Genomic DNA, 14,621 nt, shown 5'->3' with positions numbered 1-14,621 from the left:
ATGTCTTCAATGTTTGGTGTTGTCCTAGAAATCATCTGGTATTCTGACACTTTGCTTCTCTGATTTGTATAATTAAGATTTTGTTTTTTGTTTTGATTCTTTGTATATATGTTTGTCTCTTTTGGTTTTGATCTATGCTTTGTTTGAATATATTTACTCATTCATCTCTTGGTTCTTTTCATAACAAATGTTTTCTCTGCTGGCATACTATTGCTGAACAATCAGATGCAACCATTCACCTTATGCAAGTAATGTCTGGTCAATTAGTGCCAGAGAGCTTGTACTTGTTATGTTTCCGCTCCCCTTAAAAAATTACCAGCAGCACTGATGTTACTATGAGGGAATTACTGGTAAGCCCTGCAATACATCTTAAGACATTTCATAAGCACACATTTCTATTTTCGGTTAATATAACTGTCACGTTTGAGTGGTCAGTAGCATAGCCTGTTTAATAGCTATGAGTGCTGTGGTGGAATTTGCAGTAGGTTTTCATGGTACCAAAGTGTTTTAGTAGTCAGCATATAATGGCAGGATAAGAAGAAGCAGAAAAAAGCACAAAATTAGATGGAATCAGAGTGTCAAAGCTAAATTTAAGTGTGATAACAGAGCAGCTATACAAGTTAAAGGATTATTAATACAATACAATACAATACAATACAGTTTATTTTTGTATAGCCCAAAATCACACAGGAAGTGCCGCAATGGGCTTTAACAGGCCCTGCCTTTTGACAGCCCCCCAGCCTTGACTCTCTGAGAAGACAAGGAAAAACTCCCAATAAAAACCTTGTAGGGAAAAATGGAAGAAACCTCGGGAAAGGCATATTAATATTATATGTAATTTTGGCAGTAAACTTGTGTCCTTACCGTGGTATTTAAAGAGGCAAAACTGTTTCATTTAGGATCATTCTTGCCCCTTGCCCTTGATTATTTACAACAATGACCATAGTTATCCATAAATTCTACACAATACAGTCTGGGAAAAAATGCTGCAGGAAATCCACCCAAAAAGTATATGACGTAAATGAATTTCATATTTAGTTAGACTTTTCTTTTCCTTTAGTGATAAAGTAAAACCCTACTTACCAGCAGACACAGAGCCCCATAGGGATAACAGAGTGAAAACCAGAACTTGAGACTGAGCCATTGGCCTTAATTTGAATCTTCTGTTTTCCAATCCACTTTTCCTTGGCTGTTGCTGTCCACACTGATCCACACAGAATGCAGTTGCTTTTGTCACTTTGTTATTGGCCAATCCCCTGTGAATAATAAAGTCAAATACTAAGGGTAAATACTAGTTATAACTGACAAAATATTACAAATAGTTCATACAGTAAAGGTTTATGAAGTTGAAACAGTTGTAACAGTTGTTGCAGATGCACTGGGTACTTAACTTTACGTTACTTTCCTGCTATAACAACACCAGTAGCATGGCAGTTGACTTGATGAAGCTTATACAAATTAAAGCACAGATGCAATTTTACAACATAAGGGCAACAGTAAACACCATTCCCTAACAATCCCCTAACAGCCATTTCAATAAAACACACCTAGACATGCATATTCATCAGATTAGTGCAGAAAACTCTTAAGGTTGTACATAAAACAGATGGTGGGCAAACACTGTTATCAATTCTGATGTTCCTGTTCTTTAATTGACTTTTGACATTTAAGGAATAAAAGAGATGGTCAAGGGGGAAAGTTGGAAAATATCTTAAAGGCTGGAAAAATACTTTAGAATCCAGCTATAAATGTCAATTTGTAGTACCATTTTCCTAAGTTAAATTTGATTTATGAGCTTGCGCATACATAAGGCATTTTCACATGACCATCACCTGGTGAACACAAACTCAGTGATCATGTTGGCTGGTTTTTAAACCTTCTATTTTTAATACATAACTGTACAACAAACCATTCTACCAGAGTGTGGTCTTGAACATCATAAAACCTGACAATGACTTTTAATCTTTAGTGAAGCTGCATTTTGTTATGATTCATTCAAATAATAGAAAAGAAAATCAAAATTCAGCAATGTCAGCACTTTGTAAACAAGAAGCAACATGGATTACAATAAGGGCAAAGAATAGTTTGTTTAATGTTGCCATAAACAAGTACAGAAAGATCTAAAAAAACTATTATTGTTAAATATACTGTATTTTTAATTAAACAATAAAACACTGAAAACTAAAGATGTATAAAACGTACAAGAACATCTTTCTCTTTAGGTTTTACTTTCAAATTGCAAAATGGACTACACTACGCAAAAGTGTTAAAAGTTACACTCTGAATTGATCTGTTAGCAGTGAACATTTGCAAATCAAGCTGCCATGATAGACACAGGTTTTAAAACTTGAGCAGAATATTATGCGGACTGTTAAATGTAAAGCCTTTTGTCTCAGCCCTTTCACTAATTTACAGTAAGCAGGCATGTCTATAACTCTGGATAAACAGGCTTTAGTCACCTTATCCAGAGTTACAGATTAGCCTTTATCCTATTTGGTAAATCTATGGGAAAACCATTACATTCCAGTAAACTTAACAAAAGAGATCAGCCTTCCATTTTTCTGCTACAGAATATGAATGTCAAACTTTATTTCTGGTTATCTGTATTAATAAACATTGCTGCCATACAGAGCAACACTAATCTGAGTAACACTGGTCACTGTGTTTTAAAAAAGACAGCAAGAAATAGAAACATTTGGTTCTTGCATACAAATGATGACAAATACTGAGGAAAATGTGAAGACACAGTGGCACGTGGAAATAAAACATTTTAAGCATTAAAAATGTAAATCAAACAGGTATTTCGTTTTTTTCAAGTGATCTGTGTGTGCCATGTAAATCAAGCGATTTGTTCATTTAACCTTTTCATTAAGGTGGTCTCCAGAAAAAAAAAATTGTAGCACAAGATTTACATTTGATTGTCTTTTGAACTTCGATACAGATTATCAAGATCTAAGAAAATTAAACCTTGTAATCCATATGAGCATGCTCAGTCCTTCTAGAAACCATTACCATTAATTAATATCTAAGCATTTGAGAAAAGAATTGTCTTATTTTGTACTCTGGGCATCAGTGTTTCTATAATATTTTTCTATGATAAAGAACAAATTTAAAAACTCCTCAACCACAGCAACATGCATTTATGGATCCATGTTAACAGCAAACTGTTTGCAATTATATTAATTGGAAAGGGGTGTTAGGGTGATTAATTACTTGACATTAAGCACAATTACTACTCAGAAGAAACCTTAACCCTATAAGGAAATTTAACATCCATCCATCCATTATCCAACCCACTATATCCTAACTACAGGGTCATGGGGGTCTGCTGGAGCCAATCCCAGCCAACACAGGGCACAAGGCAGGAAACAAACCCTGGGCTGGGCGCCAGCCCACCGCAGGAAAATTTGACATGTTAGTTAAATATAACATTGCAGATATTTCAACTACAATAAAACTGATTTTTTGTTTCATAACCTTGAATTAAATCTTGCACGTATGGTATAGTAAATTTTGCATGATGCTAATGATCACCTAGTACATCACAGGTGATTTCAAACATGTACCAACACCAAGAGTTATGAAAAGTAGTATTCTTGAAGTTACTTAGGCAATATGGTGCACAAAAACAAACTCAAGGCAGGGTCAACACACTTGCTAGTTTGCGCAGCAGCTACTTCTCATTACTCACATGCACCCTCGTTACACTACATCTGCAATAAGTACAGGGCAGCTCAAAGACTACAGTCCAGAAAATTAACAAGAAATGAAATTGAGTGTAAGTATTTATATTACAGTATATTTTGTCCTATGCCTTTACAAAATTATGCACAGATGCTAAAAGGATTCAAGGGTAAGACAAATAAAAAACTGGCAACTGTAATGTAGAACAGAGTGGTCCATAGCACAGAGAAGGACTTCCTATAACTTATTAAAGCTTCTTAAGCTAGGCCCCTTTAAGGATATGCAGCACAACTGCAAACAGAGGCCTAGTCTTTTGCCAAAGACGTATAATACATTACTTTTGTTGCAATAATTACAATTACTGGTGAATTAAGTATCCACTATTGCCATTCAAGTCAGACATTAAAGAATGGAAATATAAAATATAGCCACTGGGGAACTTACTAGTGTTTCATTATTTATTATGCATGCAGTTATGAGAGGGATTCTCATTTTTACTGTGCAGAATGTGCTTTACTTTCTAGATAATCTTTTAACTGAAAGAAACGTTAGAAACTAAATTTGCAGCTCGACATTTTATTGCTATGATTACTTACACACTTTATTTGGTTTTCATTTTGTGAACTTTTTTGTGACATGCTTTTAGAAAGGCCAGAACTAGATAATGCTAACTGTGGGATATTAGTGATTGTTTTAAGATATTTCAATAGTTTGCTGACCTCTGTGATAAGGTGGGTTAAGCTATGCAGCTTGCCTTGCAAAGAATCTGTAAAATGAATTAGGAGGCGAAGGAATTTGTTTGGTTCCATGGGTACCATTGTCAGTATATGAGTCCCACAGGGCGAGAGAAAACAATACCAGCATAAAGTACACACTACTACATTTATCTCTACTAACTGCATGGATACATGGCAATAATCCAGCCATGCAAAAAAACAAAAAATGAATTACTTGTAAACATGTTTTTAAAATATTGAAAACTTTGCATGTGAAAATCTAAGACCCTTTATTCTACCATGCAGACATTGGGCTAGTATTATTCAGTGAATACGATGATCAGATGCAAAATAGATACAATATTCTATACTTAAAGGAGCAATGTTCAAGTCAGATTCTATTAAGGCTCTTTTCAGTTATTTTAAGTCTCTTTTAGGGTTTGCTGTCTTTTTGTAAATCCTCATTAGGCCATTCTTTATTCTTCTTTAGTTTCAGCCTTCTCTAGCTACTGTATATATTTATGACTCTTCACCATTTCAAACAGCTGGCCACCATCTTTGCTGATCATAAATGTTTACTGCCACAATAAAAGCATATTTCAACAATGTACAAACTGTAAGATGCAATGCCCAAAACGAAAGACAATCTATTAGCCTCATTTTCATTATTATTTTATATCAAGCCCACATCATAGGGTATGGCTCATTGCTGTGCCATGGGCCTCTTTCTTTAAGTCAAATGATGCTTAATTTGTAGGAAAGATCTCCAAAAGCATGTGAAAGGTTCAATGGACCACAAATATAATATATATGCAATATACAAGAATATAAATCAGTTGTCACACACGTGCGCATGGGAGGCAGCTAAAGGGCTTGAGTGAAGGCAGTTCGGAGGCATGCCGGGGTGGGGCAGAGTGCACTGACTCTTTTTCTCCCTTGCCTGTAGACCATCCCCGGGGGATTTCACCTGGCTCTCCTGACATCACTTCCGGGACTGAGCCAATGGAAGTCGGCCACACCAGCTCCAGTCTCTCTGATGTCACATCCGTTATGAACCAATGGTGGAAGACCACATGCCGGATCCATATGACCTCACTTCCTGTCTCCCCCTTTAAAACCTGCCCCTTTTCCTTTGTTTCCTCAGTCTGGTTCTGGACTCAGTTGAATGCACTTCAGTGCTGATTATTTGATAAAAACGACCTTTTGCAGCCAGGATACCACATAATACGGGTGGCTGCCCCAACCCTTTATCTGTCCATGTCTCGTTCTTGTGACACAGTCTACAAACTGTAGAAAAATCTCCAGTTTTATTCCTTTGATTCCCTTGATAATCAAAAGAAGTAACATATGATGTGATTACATAGATGCTAGTCTTCATTTTCAAGGCTTGTTTCTGAAATCATTTATGGCCAATAAAACAGTGTCTCTTTCAGTGATTTGTAGAAACTGAGACCTACTTGTAATTTTAGAATATCCTGATAGGAAAAAAAAAACAAATATTACGTACCAAACAAGGAAAAGGTTTTCCTGAGCACTTTTCTTTTCAAAGCAGTTCCCTTGGTGTCTGTGATGTAGGCCCTTTTGGCTGGCAATCAATAGTCAGGTCATATACTTACTACAGTCTGAATTATGTCCAAGCAAAAAATAGGTAATTATGCAACTGATTCCATAAATAATTCAGGTAAACACTGAGGTTTTTCACTTAGATTTCGTCATCTGAAACTGATTAAAAATGATAACAGATGAGTACTCTAGCAGACTGAAGAACTGCTCTCTCGGATGCTTTAGGGAAATTGCAGGAGACTTTGACCATAAATAATTCTGAGGCTTCATTTTAATTTCAAATCCCAATTACTACCATATGTGCAATTTTAAAAAAACTACACCAGCTTGCTGGAAAAAGAATAATGTTTCATAACAAAAAGTTACTTTTTAGTATTTTTCATTATTCAGATGTAAATGACAAGTTTCCCAAAAGTTAGAATGAACCAAGTGACAAAACCAAAATACTAAACCCTAATTCATATTCAAAAATCAAAACAGAATTAAAAATAAAAAAAAGCCTAACAGATCATGAAAAAAGAAAGTACATGCCCAAGAGTTCTGAATAGTTCACAATCTTGGGCCACCAGAATGTCACACCCCAAAAACTACTGGTTAGCCCCGCATAGCAACAGAAACCCATCAAAATCATGGTCTCGGGAATGAAAGAATACATTTCTGAATCCACTTTACTCATTGCCTTGAACTCTTACTAATAAACCATCTGAGGTGTACAGATAAGAGAAGGAAGGATGTATTTTAGCCACCACAAATACATGATGGTATCATAACCATCAAAATACGGTCCATCCTACTTCATCCTTACAGTGACTGCAAGCGGAGCTGCTAACCACAGGCTCATCTCTGCAAAAGGCTGGTAAATGTAACTTAATGGAGCAAAAGTGAAAGATCCAGGTTACTTAGGTCTACATTAAAGGTCCTAGGGTGATGGTAGGGTTACCATTGGACCCATCCACAGCAAAACAGGGTAAAACAGTTTTTCACATGGTTTATGTGTCCTTCAGAAGAAAGGAGGAACACCAGTAGAAAGAAGGCTGGCATTACTTCAGTCTGGCCCCAATTCCACCCTTTCCAGAAAGCCACATCAGCTGCAAGACTTTGTCAACTGACCACCAGGCATGGCAGAGTGAAGATTACACTCCTGCTGCTCTGTTCCGATTTGTCCATTGTGACGTTAGAGGGCACCACAGTGCTATTTTCACCACTATCTCTTGACCAGTACATTTTGTCCCATAGTTCTTAATACACCTCCTGCCTTGCCTATTAAAGCTAATGTACTAAAAGACCCCTTAAGGAATGGTTTTTACATTCTCAGTAATATTGTCCTAAAACTGCCTTTTATAATTTCAAATTTTTCTTTTGACTGCTACCATATTACAACATGATCTTGTGCATTAAAGTTAATGCTGCTGTCATTTTCCTTGTACATTATAGACCCGGAAATTCTTGAGTCATGTTTTCTAAACTCTACTCATTGTCAAAAATGAATTGGTTACTGTACTGCTTCTAGTCCTTGACACAATATTGCTCTACATTTTGTGAAGTGATCTTTTAAACTGACCCCATGGCCCTCTACTGTCCTTGTCTTTTCAAAAAGAAATGGTACACACACTGCAACAAAGTAAACAGAGATATTAATATTTGAGAATAAAATAAAACATATCTATTATTATGAAATTTAAAGCCAGTATGCAGATTGAATTAATATCAAGCCAAAAGGGCAAAAAATACATTGGCATTGACGGTTCTTAGCATGATTAATCTGTGCGTTAAAATCCCACTCAGGAAATGTGGCAGAGCTGAGGAGTAATAGTATTTTAAATAGGTGTTAAAAATGTTGCACTGGGCCAATGTATAAATAAATGATGATGATGGCCCAAGGCAACTAAGGAGCGACCTACTCAACCACAAGGCACTAAAAAGAGGTAGGACTGACAAAAACTGACGTCTGACTTCAATATTTTATAGATGACTAATTTAGTAACAGTCATGAGGTGCTGGTTAATTAAGTAGATAAATGATGATAAAGCATAACCATGTGTTCATTAAAGTTATAAAATCGGGCTTGTAATGTCTAATGTTTCACTGAATAGTTAAAAAATAGTTATACTAAAAAAAAGTTCTACTGAAAAGTTATAATAACAAAGGCAGTACCCAAAAGACAAGTTGTAAAATATCCAAGAAAGCACCTGTAATCAATGTTTTATTTTCAACTTTGTCAAGTAGTCCACGTTTTTGATCCTAACCATATAAAAAGACTCATTTTGCTATAGAAAAGGTTAATTTTATTACAAACAAACAATGGCAAAAAAATATAATTTAAGGCTTTATACCATTGAAAGAAAGTGACAAGTAGTAAGTAAGATTTAGGAAAAAGAAGTAATAAAAATGCTGAAGCTGAAGGAAAATAAAAACGTATGACGTAGGTCAGGTAAACTCCTTGTGGACAGGATGTCACCAAATCGGTAATGAGCTGATGGTCACAAAGTTTCAAACAGATACTAATCTCTTCCATCCAAACCTCACCATTAAAGGTAAAGCTTACTGATTTTTTTTTTTTATAGTTAAGTAGAGCCCTAGCTAAAGGTGAATTCCTCAACATGGGTTTAAAAAATATCAAATGAGAAACTGACAGATTCTGCAGTGGTTTATTACAAAACATAATAATATTTTGATCTTTACAGGTACTTTGTACTATACAAATAAGAATACCTTTTGAAGGCATATGTTAATAGGTATTCTTGAAGAAGGGGTTTGTTGGACTCTTAACTAAATAAGAACATGTTCCAAGATGCTATACATGACATTTAGTTAAGAACCTCATATCACGTCATCAACTAACATGTTGTTTTTGGCTTTGCATGATCTGCTCAGATACTAGATACTTTTGTTTTCCACTATTGTGACGGAAACAAACAAGCAAAGTGCACACACTTGATCTGAGCAACATGTGGGCCATGACACGGGTGATGAAAGCAAAACTAGGAATAAAGGGAAAACAACCCTGCAGTCTGCCTGTTGAATTTTAAATCGTGCCAAGATGTGCAGAGGAATATCATTGCATGCACCAGATTAAGCGTTTCTTCAGCAAAAAAGGTGGCTCAACAATGTGTCAAATTCAAAGAAAAACACGCTGTTTGCTGGTTCCTGGTGAGGGCTATTCATGACAGGCCAGCAAACTACACAGATCACTATTTATACTTTAGTTAAGCAAGCATTCACTGTGCAGATATAAAAGCAGATTGATAAATGACAAACAAAGTTAAGGAGCAGAAATCCCAAACTTCAACCTAGCAAGTTAGTACCAGCCTAACTAGACTAACCACGGAAAAGGTGACATCAAGCCTATTTTTGTTAAGCGTCATCTTGCTTTAAATGCACTGGAAAACTGAGACAATTTTTTGAGTACAGCTTCAGTTGTGAGATTCACACTAACTAGATGCACTCTTAGAGTTTGCTGTCTGTTGACCACAGTGCTCTGAAGTCAAGCACAGAGGAACAAAAATGATAAAGCATGCCATTTTTATTGATTAGGAGCACAGATTGTTGCTAAAGAGGTAGATTCAAATAGGCTTCTGGGGTGAAATCTAAATGAACACCCATACCATAACAAAGAAAATAAGTCAACGACTATGGATGAGTTTCCTACAGGATTACCAAAAACATTCTTAATTAGCCACTTAGTATATAAAGTACACTTTGCTAACCCTGCCCCTAAAGTCACCTACAAAAAAGCTCCCTAAGCTGATTGAAAAACAATTTGTGCTGTTGTGCTGTAATGATTCTGTTGTTGGTCCTTCAATGGGTAGAAATACATTTGTGAAAAGTAAAGTAATCATGATAGCATAATTTCATAATCAAGTAAGATAAAACTCATTTGAACAAAATAGGATTCATTATTTTTTGTAAGATGAATACAACATAATTAAAAACACACTTCTAAAGATGAGCATGTTCTTTTGGATGACAGCAGAGGGTCATTGTTTATTGAGGCATATGTCAGCCTTTTTAAAAGTGAAAAAAACAAAAGTGGGATGAGACAGGAAAAAGAACAAAGCCTGAACATCACGACTACATTCTCCTTTCAGAGACATAGTGACCACATGGGCAGCCTGGTGGCAATTTGAAAATTATTTGTGTATATATTTATTTAATTTACATAAATTGTTACTTTATCTATGGTCATTACACAAATTAAATGCATTCCATGTTAGCATATCTAAATATATAACGCAGATTCTTCACTGCTTCGTGGGTTTCTGCGGACAATGGGTCTTTTTACTTCTGGTACATGCTTCCTCAATAGGTTTGCCCAGTTGATTTCATACAAGGGACGCTATTGGTGGATGGCTGAGAAGCTACCCAATCAGAGCACGCAGTTAAGTTCCTGTGTGCTGATTGGCTCAGTGACAGAGCGCCAAATTCGATTTCGCTGCGTTAACCAGAAAGTCTCGTCTCGCTCAATAAGCATCAACATCTTTTGCTGTGTAAAGAGTTAACTTTTGTGCTCTTTTGTGTTTATCTTTGTGCTTAGTTAAGCCCTTTATTATGGTTCCAAAATAATCTGCTCCTGCTACTGCTTCAGGGGCCGTGCACAAGCACCAACGTAAGATGCTAACGATTGCCGAAAAGGTAAAAGTTTTGGATATGCTGAAGGAAGGGAACAGCTACACCGCTGTAGGACACCATTACAGCATCAATGAGTCCACTATTCTTTTTATTTAAAAAAGAGGAAAAGAATATAAGATCTAAGGCCGCAGGGTCCTTTAACCAGGGTGCAAAATGAGACGTAAGTGGACGTAATAAGGCAGTAGTCCGGATGGAATCTGCTTTAGGGATTTGGATTGAAGACTACCGGAAGAAGAACAACTGCGGTGCTACACAGTCGCCTGAAGAGGCTTCTTTAGAAGAGCTTTAACGCTCTCCTTTGTTGTGCAGTAAAACTAAACTCATCGTTATCGGACAAGTCTTTGTGTCATTGTTGGTGAGTAACCATAATTAATTTTCTACGTACAGTACTTGTATGTACGTTTAGTGTCACTGTACCCACATTTTACTGTATATAATCTTTCTTGCATTGTACGGATTTATTGCTGGTGGCCTGTCTATCGTAATGGCTGTAACATATGTGATATCGGAGATGCTCGATATTTTTAAAATAATATTTAGGTTTTACTGTATATAAACAGTGTGTTTACATACATAATTTTAACGAATCTTACCTAATATCTAAGAGAATACAAAGGGTTTATGCTGTTTAACTGTGCAGAAAATGTTTATAAGAGTGTGGGAGAGTTTATAAGGGCTTAAAATATATAAAAATAACCACATGAACATATGGTTGTTACTTCACGTTTTTTCACCTTTCACGGGGGGGTTCTGGAACACAACCCCTGCGATCGAGGAGGGATCACTGTAATTCATTCCTTACTGGTGCCATCAGTCAACTGACTAAGTTAAATGACATTTCATAATGTCCTTTCAAAAATTATCATATGCTCAGACTGCACTCCAAGAATTTATTTCGCTCAGCTTTACTAAATTTTACATTAAAAGGCCAAGAAGCCAAAGAGATTGAAGGAGCAATTAGAAGGAGTGAAAGAAAAGATTTTCCTATTGCTATGTGAACCAACCACCCCACAGACTTAGTGAGAGGATCTTGTTGGTATTTATAGACAGGTCTAATGAGATTTATTATTATTAGATTTAAAATTTCTTATTATTTTGCATTGTAAGGCACTTTCTTTCATCACTTACTCCTGTTACCTCTAGTTTGTACTAATAAACAATTCTGTCCTGATATCTGGGCTTTCTTACTGTTGGGTCTAAGAACAGCCTGACCGCTCCCCACAATGCCCATCAGTAATGCTGCTGCACAAGATTAGTGTTGTTAACCAAGCAGCCATTTCCAAAAGCAAGAAACATGAAGGAAGAGGCTGGAGTGAAACTGAAGCCAATAAGTGACAACAATACACACCTGAGATCAACAACACAAAAGTGACATCTGACTCTCAGTTCCTCAAGCTGGACTGGGGTCATGCTATATGAACTGTTCAAATACTCCTGTTTTATCATTCATCAGTTATAATAATTTTTATATTTCATCTTACGCCTAGACCAAAAACTTTATCTTTTTTGTTTTGCACTATGTTTTTTGAGACTTCATATACTTCCCGAGTGCATGAACTATGCTATAGTACATTCTTATTAGAAATTGTCTTTAAAGACTGATGATTTTCATGTTGCATATAGTGTTTGTCTGGACAATTAAACATTGATTATTTTACAAGACTATGAATTTTGGAACAATTTCTCTACTTCCTTGCCTATTAGAAATTTGATTTAGACTGGGCATATCTCCCTAGATAAAAGTGAATGTGGGTCAGTGGAAATGATGACATCTGCACATACATTAGTCTTTTCGTCAGGCAAACAAAATTGAGACTAGAAAGTTGAAAGCACTTTGATTGAATTATCCTAATACACAAAATGAGAAAAAGAAAATAATTAAGGGAACTTTTTTTATTGTCAACCTTAAAAAAGCATTGACATATGTTTGATTTGGGCCAAACGTTTTTGATCTACTATGCATATTTGATGAAGTTTCCACATTCTTTTAATGCACAATAATAAAAATATCTAGTATACTTAAATGGAAAAACAGTTTTGTGTTTTCTAATCTTAAAAAATAATGACCAAAGTAACTAAGCATACCCTTTTGCACTATTACATTTGCATTTGCTCTGAATCCAGAAAAATACATAAAATAAAAAACGCAATAAAAACCAAAGCAAGTAGGAATAGTGTATCGGATACATCTTAATCTGAATGGGTTCTTTCCTAGAATAGCTTATAAGGCATCTTGAATATTTCCATAGAAATGAGACAGAGCAATTGCCCCATTGATATTATCTTTAAATATATTCCAGAATCCCTCAGTTGTGAAGACCTGCTTTTCAAGTTGAAATTCTTAATACTGGATTTTTAAAAGTACTGAAATAAAAGTTCTAAAAGACTAGAAACAGCTGTTATTAACAGCGGTAATACAAGCAAGAGTGCAGTAAATATTCTTTAGAATTACAAAGAACATTTGATTATGTTCATTACTAAAGCTATAACCACTATTTGTAATTTCCATCTTCAATTTAAAAAATGTCTGTTTAAGGAAACAGATTATCATTCAGAAGTCAAAAGAACCCTAGACTGCATCACTATTTTCCAAGACAGCATGAATGTATCATTATGACAAAACTTAGACACATGAGGTCCATTGTACTCTCCTCACCTTCTAATTTAATATTATTGCAAAAATGAATAATGAAACTTTTAGCAATTTACAAGTAACTAGCTAGCTATTCCTTGATATAAATTTAGGAAAATATAAAAACAAATCCTGTGCCTCTCTATGTAAAACCATGTTATGCTGTTCACATTCCCCTTGTGTGCTTAGCATCTAAAACGTTTTAGAATAATTAAAAACTGTATATATAGTCTGCGCAATTGCCAAAATACAGTAGAGCAGTAGCCATACCCTACACAGAGCATCTGAAAATGAAGTGAATCAATGCTAGAATTACATGCGTCCCCATATGCTAAATGGTATTTCATCTCTGCATAAAGTAAAGTTCAAAGAACTTTGAAATTCACAGTTTTATCATCTCTTGATTTTTATCATCTCTTTCATTTAAAAATATGAACTCATCCAAAAATTCTGTTCTACTAATTTTATGAGAAGGTTTTATACTCTGATGGCACAAAGAGATAAGAATAATTAACCAACTGAATAGAACTTTAGACATTTGTATTGCATCTCTGTACAAGTTAGTCATTGTGATGTATAAAAAAAATGGAAACCACTTGTTATTTATTTAGCCAGTCAAATATAAACCAAGTGATGGAGACACAGATCCATAACTGCTTTTTGATTATCATCCACGGCCTCAGAAATAGAATTGTGACCTTCTCAAGAAAACTTTACAAGTTATCTCTACGTTCTGGTAGGTTTTCTCTAACAAACAATGTAAAGGTTCACTTGTGTCCCAGGTCCTCCCTTCATGGAAGCCCTTTTGAGTAGTGAGAAAAGAGCTATAAAAATGTAAAGAATTATTATTATCACTATAATGATTTCCGATTGTGCATTGTGAAAAGGTGCTATATAGGCACCTGACCCAACACAGACTGGACACGGAGGCACACGCAAAAAAAATAAACTTTTTTTTTCTTCACTTGTGGGGCACGTCTTCCCCATAATCCCCACAGGCACAACACTGTCCCAAGCACAAATATACTAAATAAAACACACACCAAAGCACTCTTTTGTTCCTCTCCACTCCTCCCAGACAACCTCATCCTCCTCTTCCCGATTCTGGCTTCTCGAGTGGTGGCTGCTAGCCCCTTTAATAGTTCACCCAGAAGTGCTCCAGGCGCTTGATTGCCAAGTTCAGGCTACACGTCCGGGTGTGGCGAATACGCTGCCCATAAGGGCTCAGGAGTTCCAGCTGCAGCCCCCCCCTGGCGGCGCCTGTGGGACACAACAGGGCTGCCCCCAACTTCAATTCCCATGGAGCCCTGCAGGAAACCGAGGCACCGCTCCAACCCAGGAGGGCAGCCATCTAGCATCCAGGGGGAGTTATTGCACCGTCCATGGCTGTCCCCCGA

The 14,621-nt window shown here is 36.1% G+C and overlaps 1 protein-coding gene across 1 annotated transcript in view; it reads right to left on the bottom strand.

The window, feature by feature from the left end:
* Nucleotides 1–14,621, bottom strand: part of tgfbr3 (transforming growth factor, beta receptor III) — a 252,101-nt gene that overhangs the window by 217,170 nt on the left and 20,310 nt on the right. Inside the window, exon 2 of the mRNA XM_039735891.1 lies at nt 1,084–1,256. Coding sequence (XP_039591825.1) covers nt 1,084–1,144 — 61 coding nt within the window. The 5' untranslated portion in view covers nt 1,145–1,256. The remainder of the gene's footprint in view (nt 1–1,083; nt 1,257–14,621) is intronic.

The sequence above is a fragment of the Polypterus senegalus genome, chromosome 14 (assembly GCF_016835505.1).
Source record: "Polypterus senegalus isolate Bchr_013 chromosome 14, ASM1683550v1, whole genome shotgun sequence".
In the NCBI taxonomy this organism is placed as follows: domain Eukaryota; kingdom Metazoa; phylum Chordata; class Cladistia; order Polypteriformes; family Polypteridae; genus Polypterus; species Polypterus senegalus.
The sequence above is the reverse complement of the archived record's forward strand: the minus strand, read 5'-3'. Positions and strand labels throughout refer to the sequence as shown.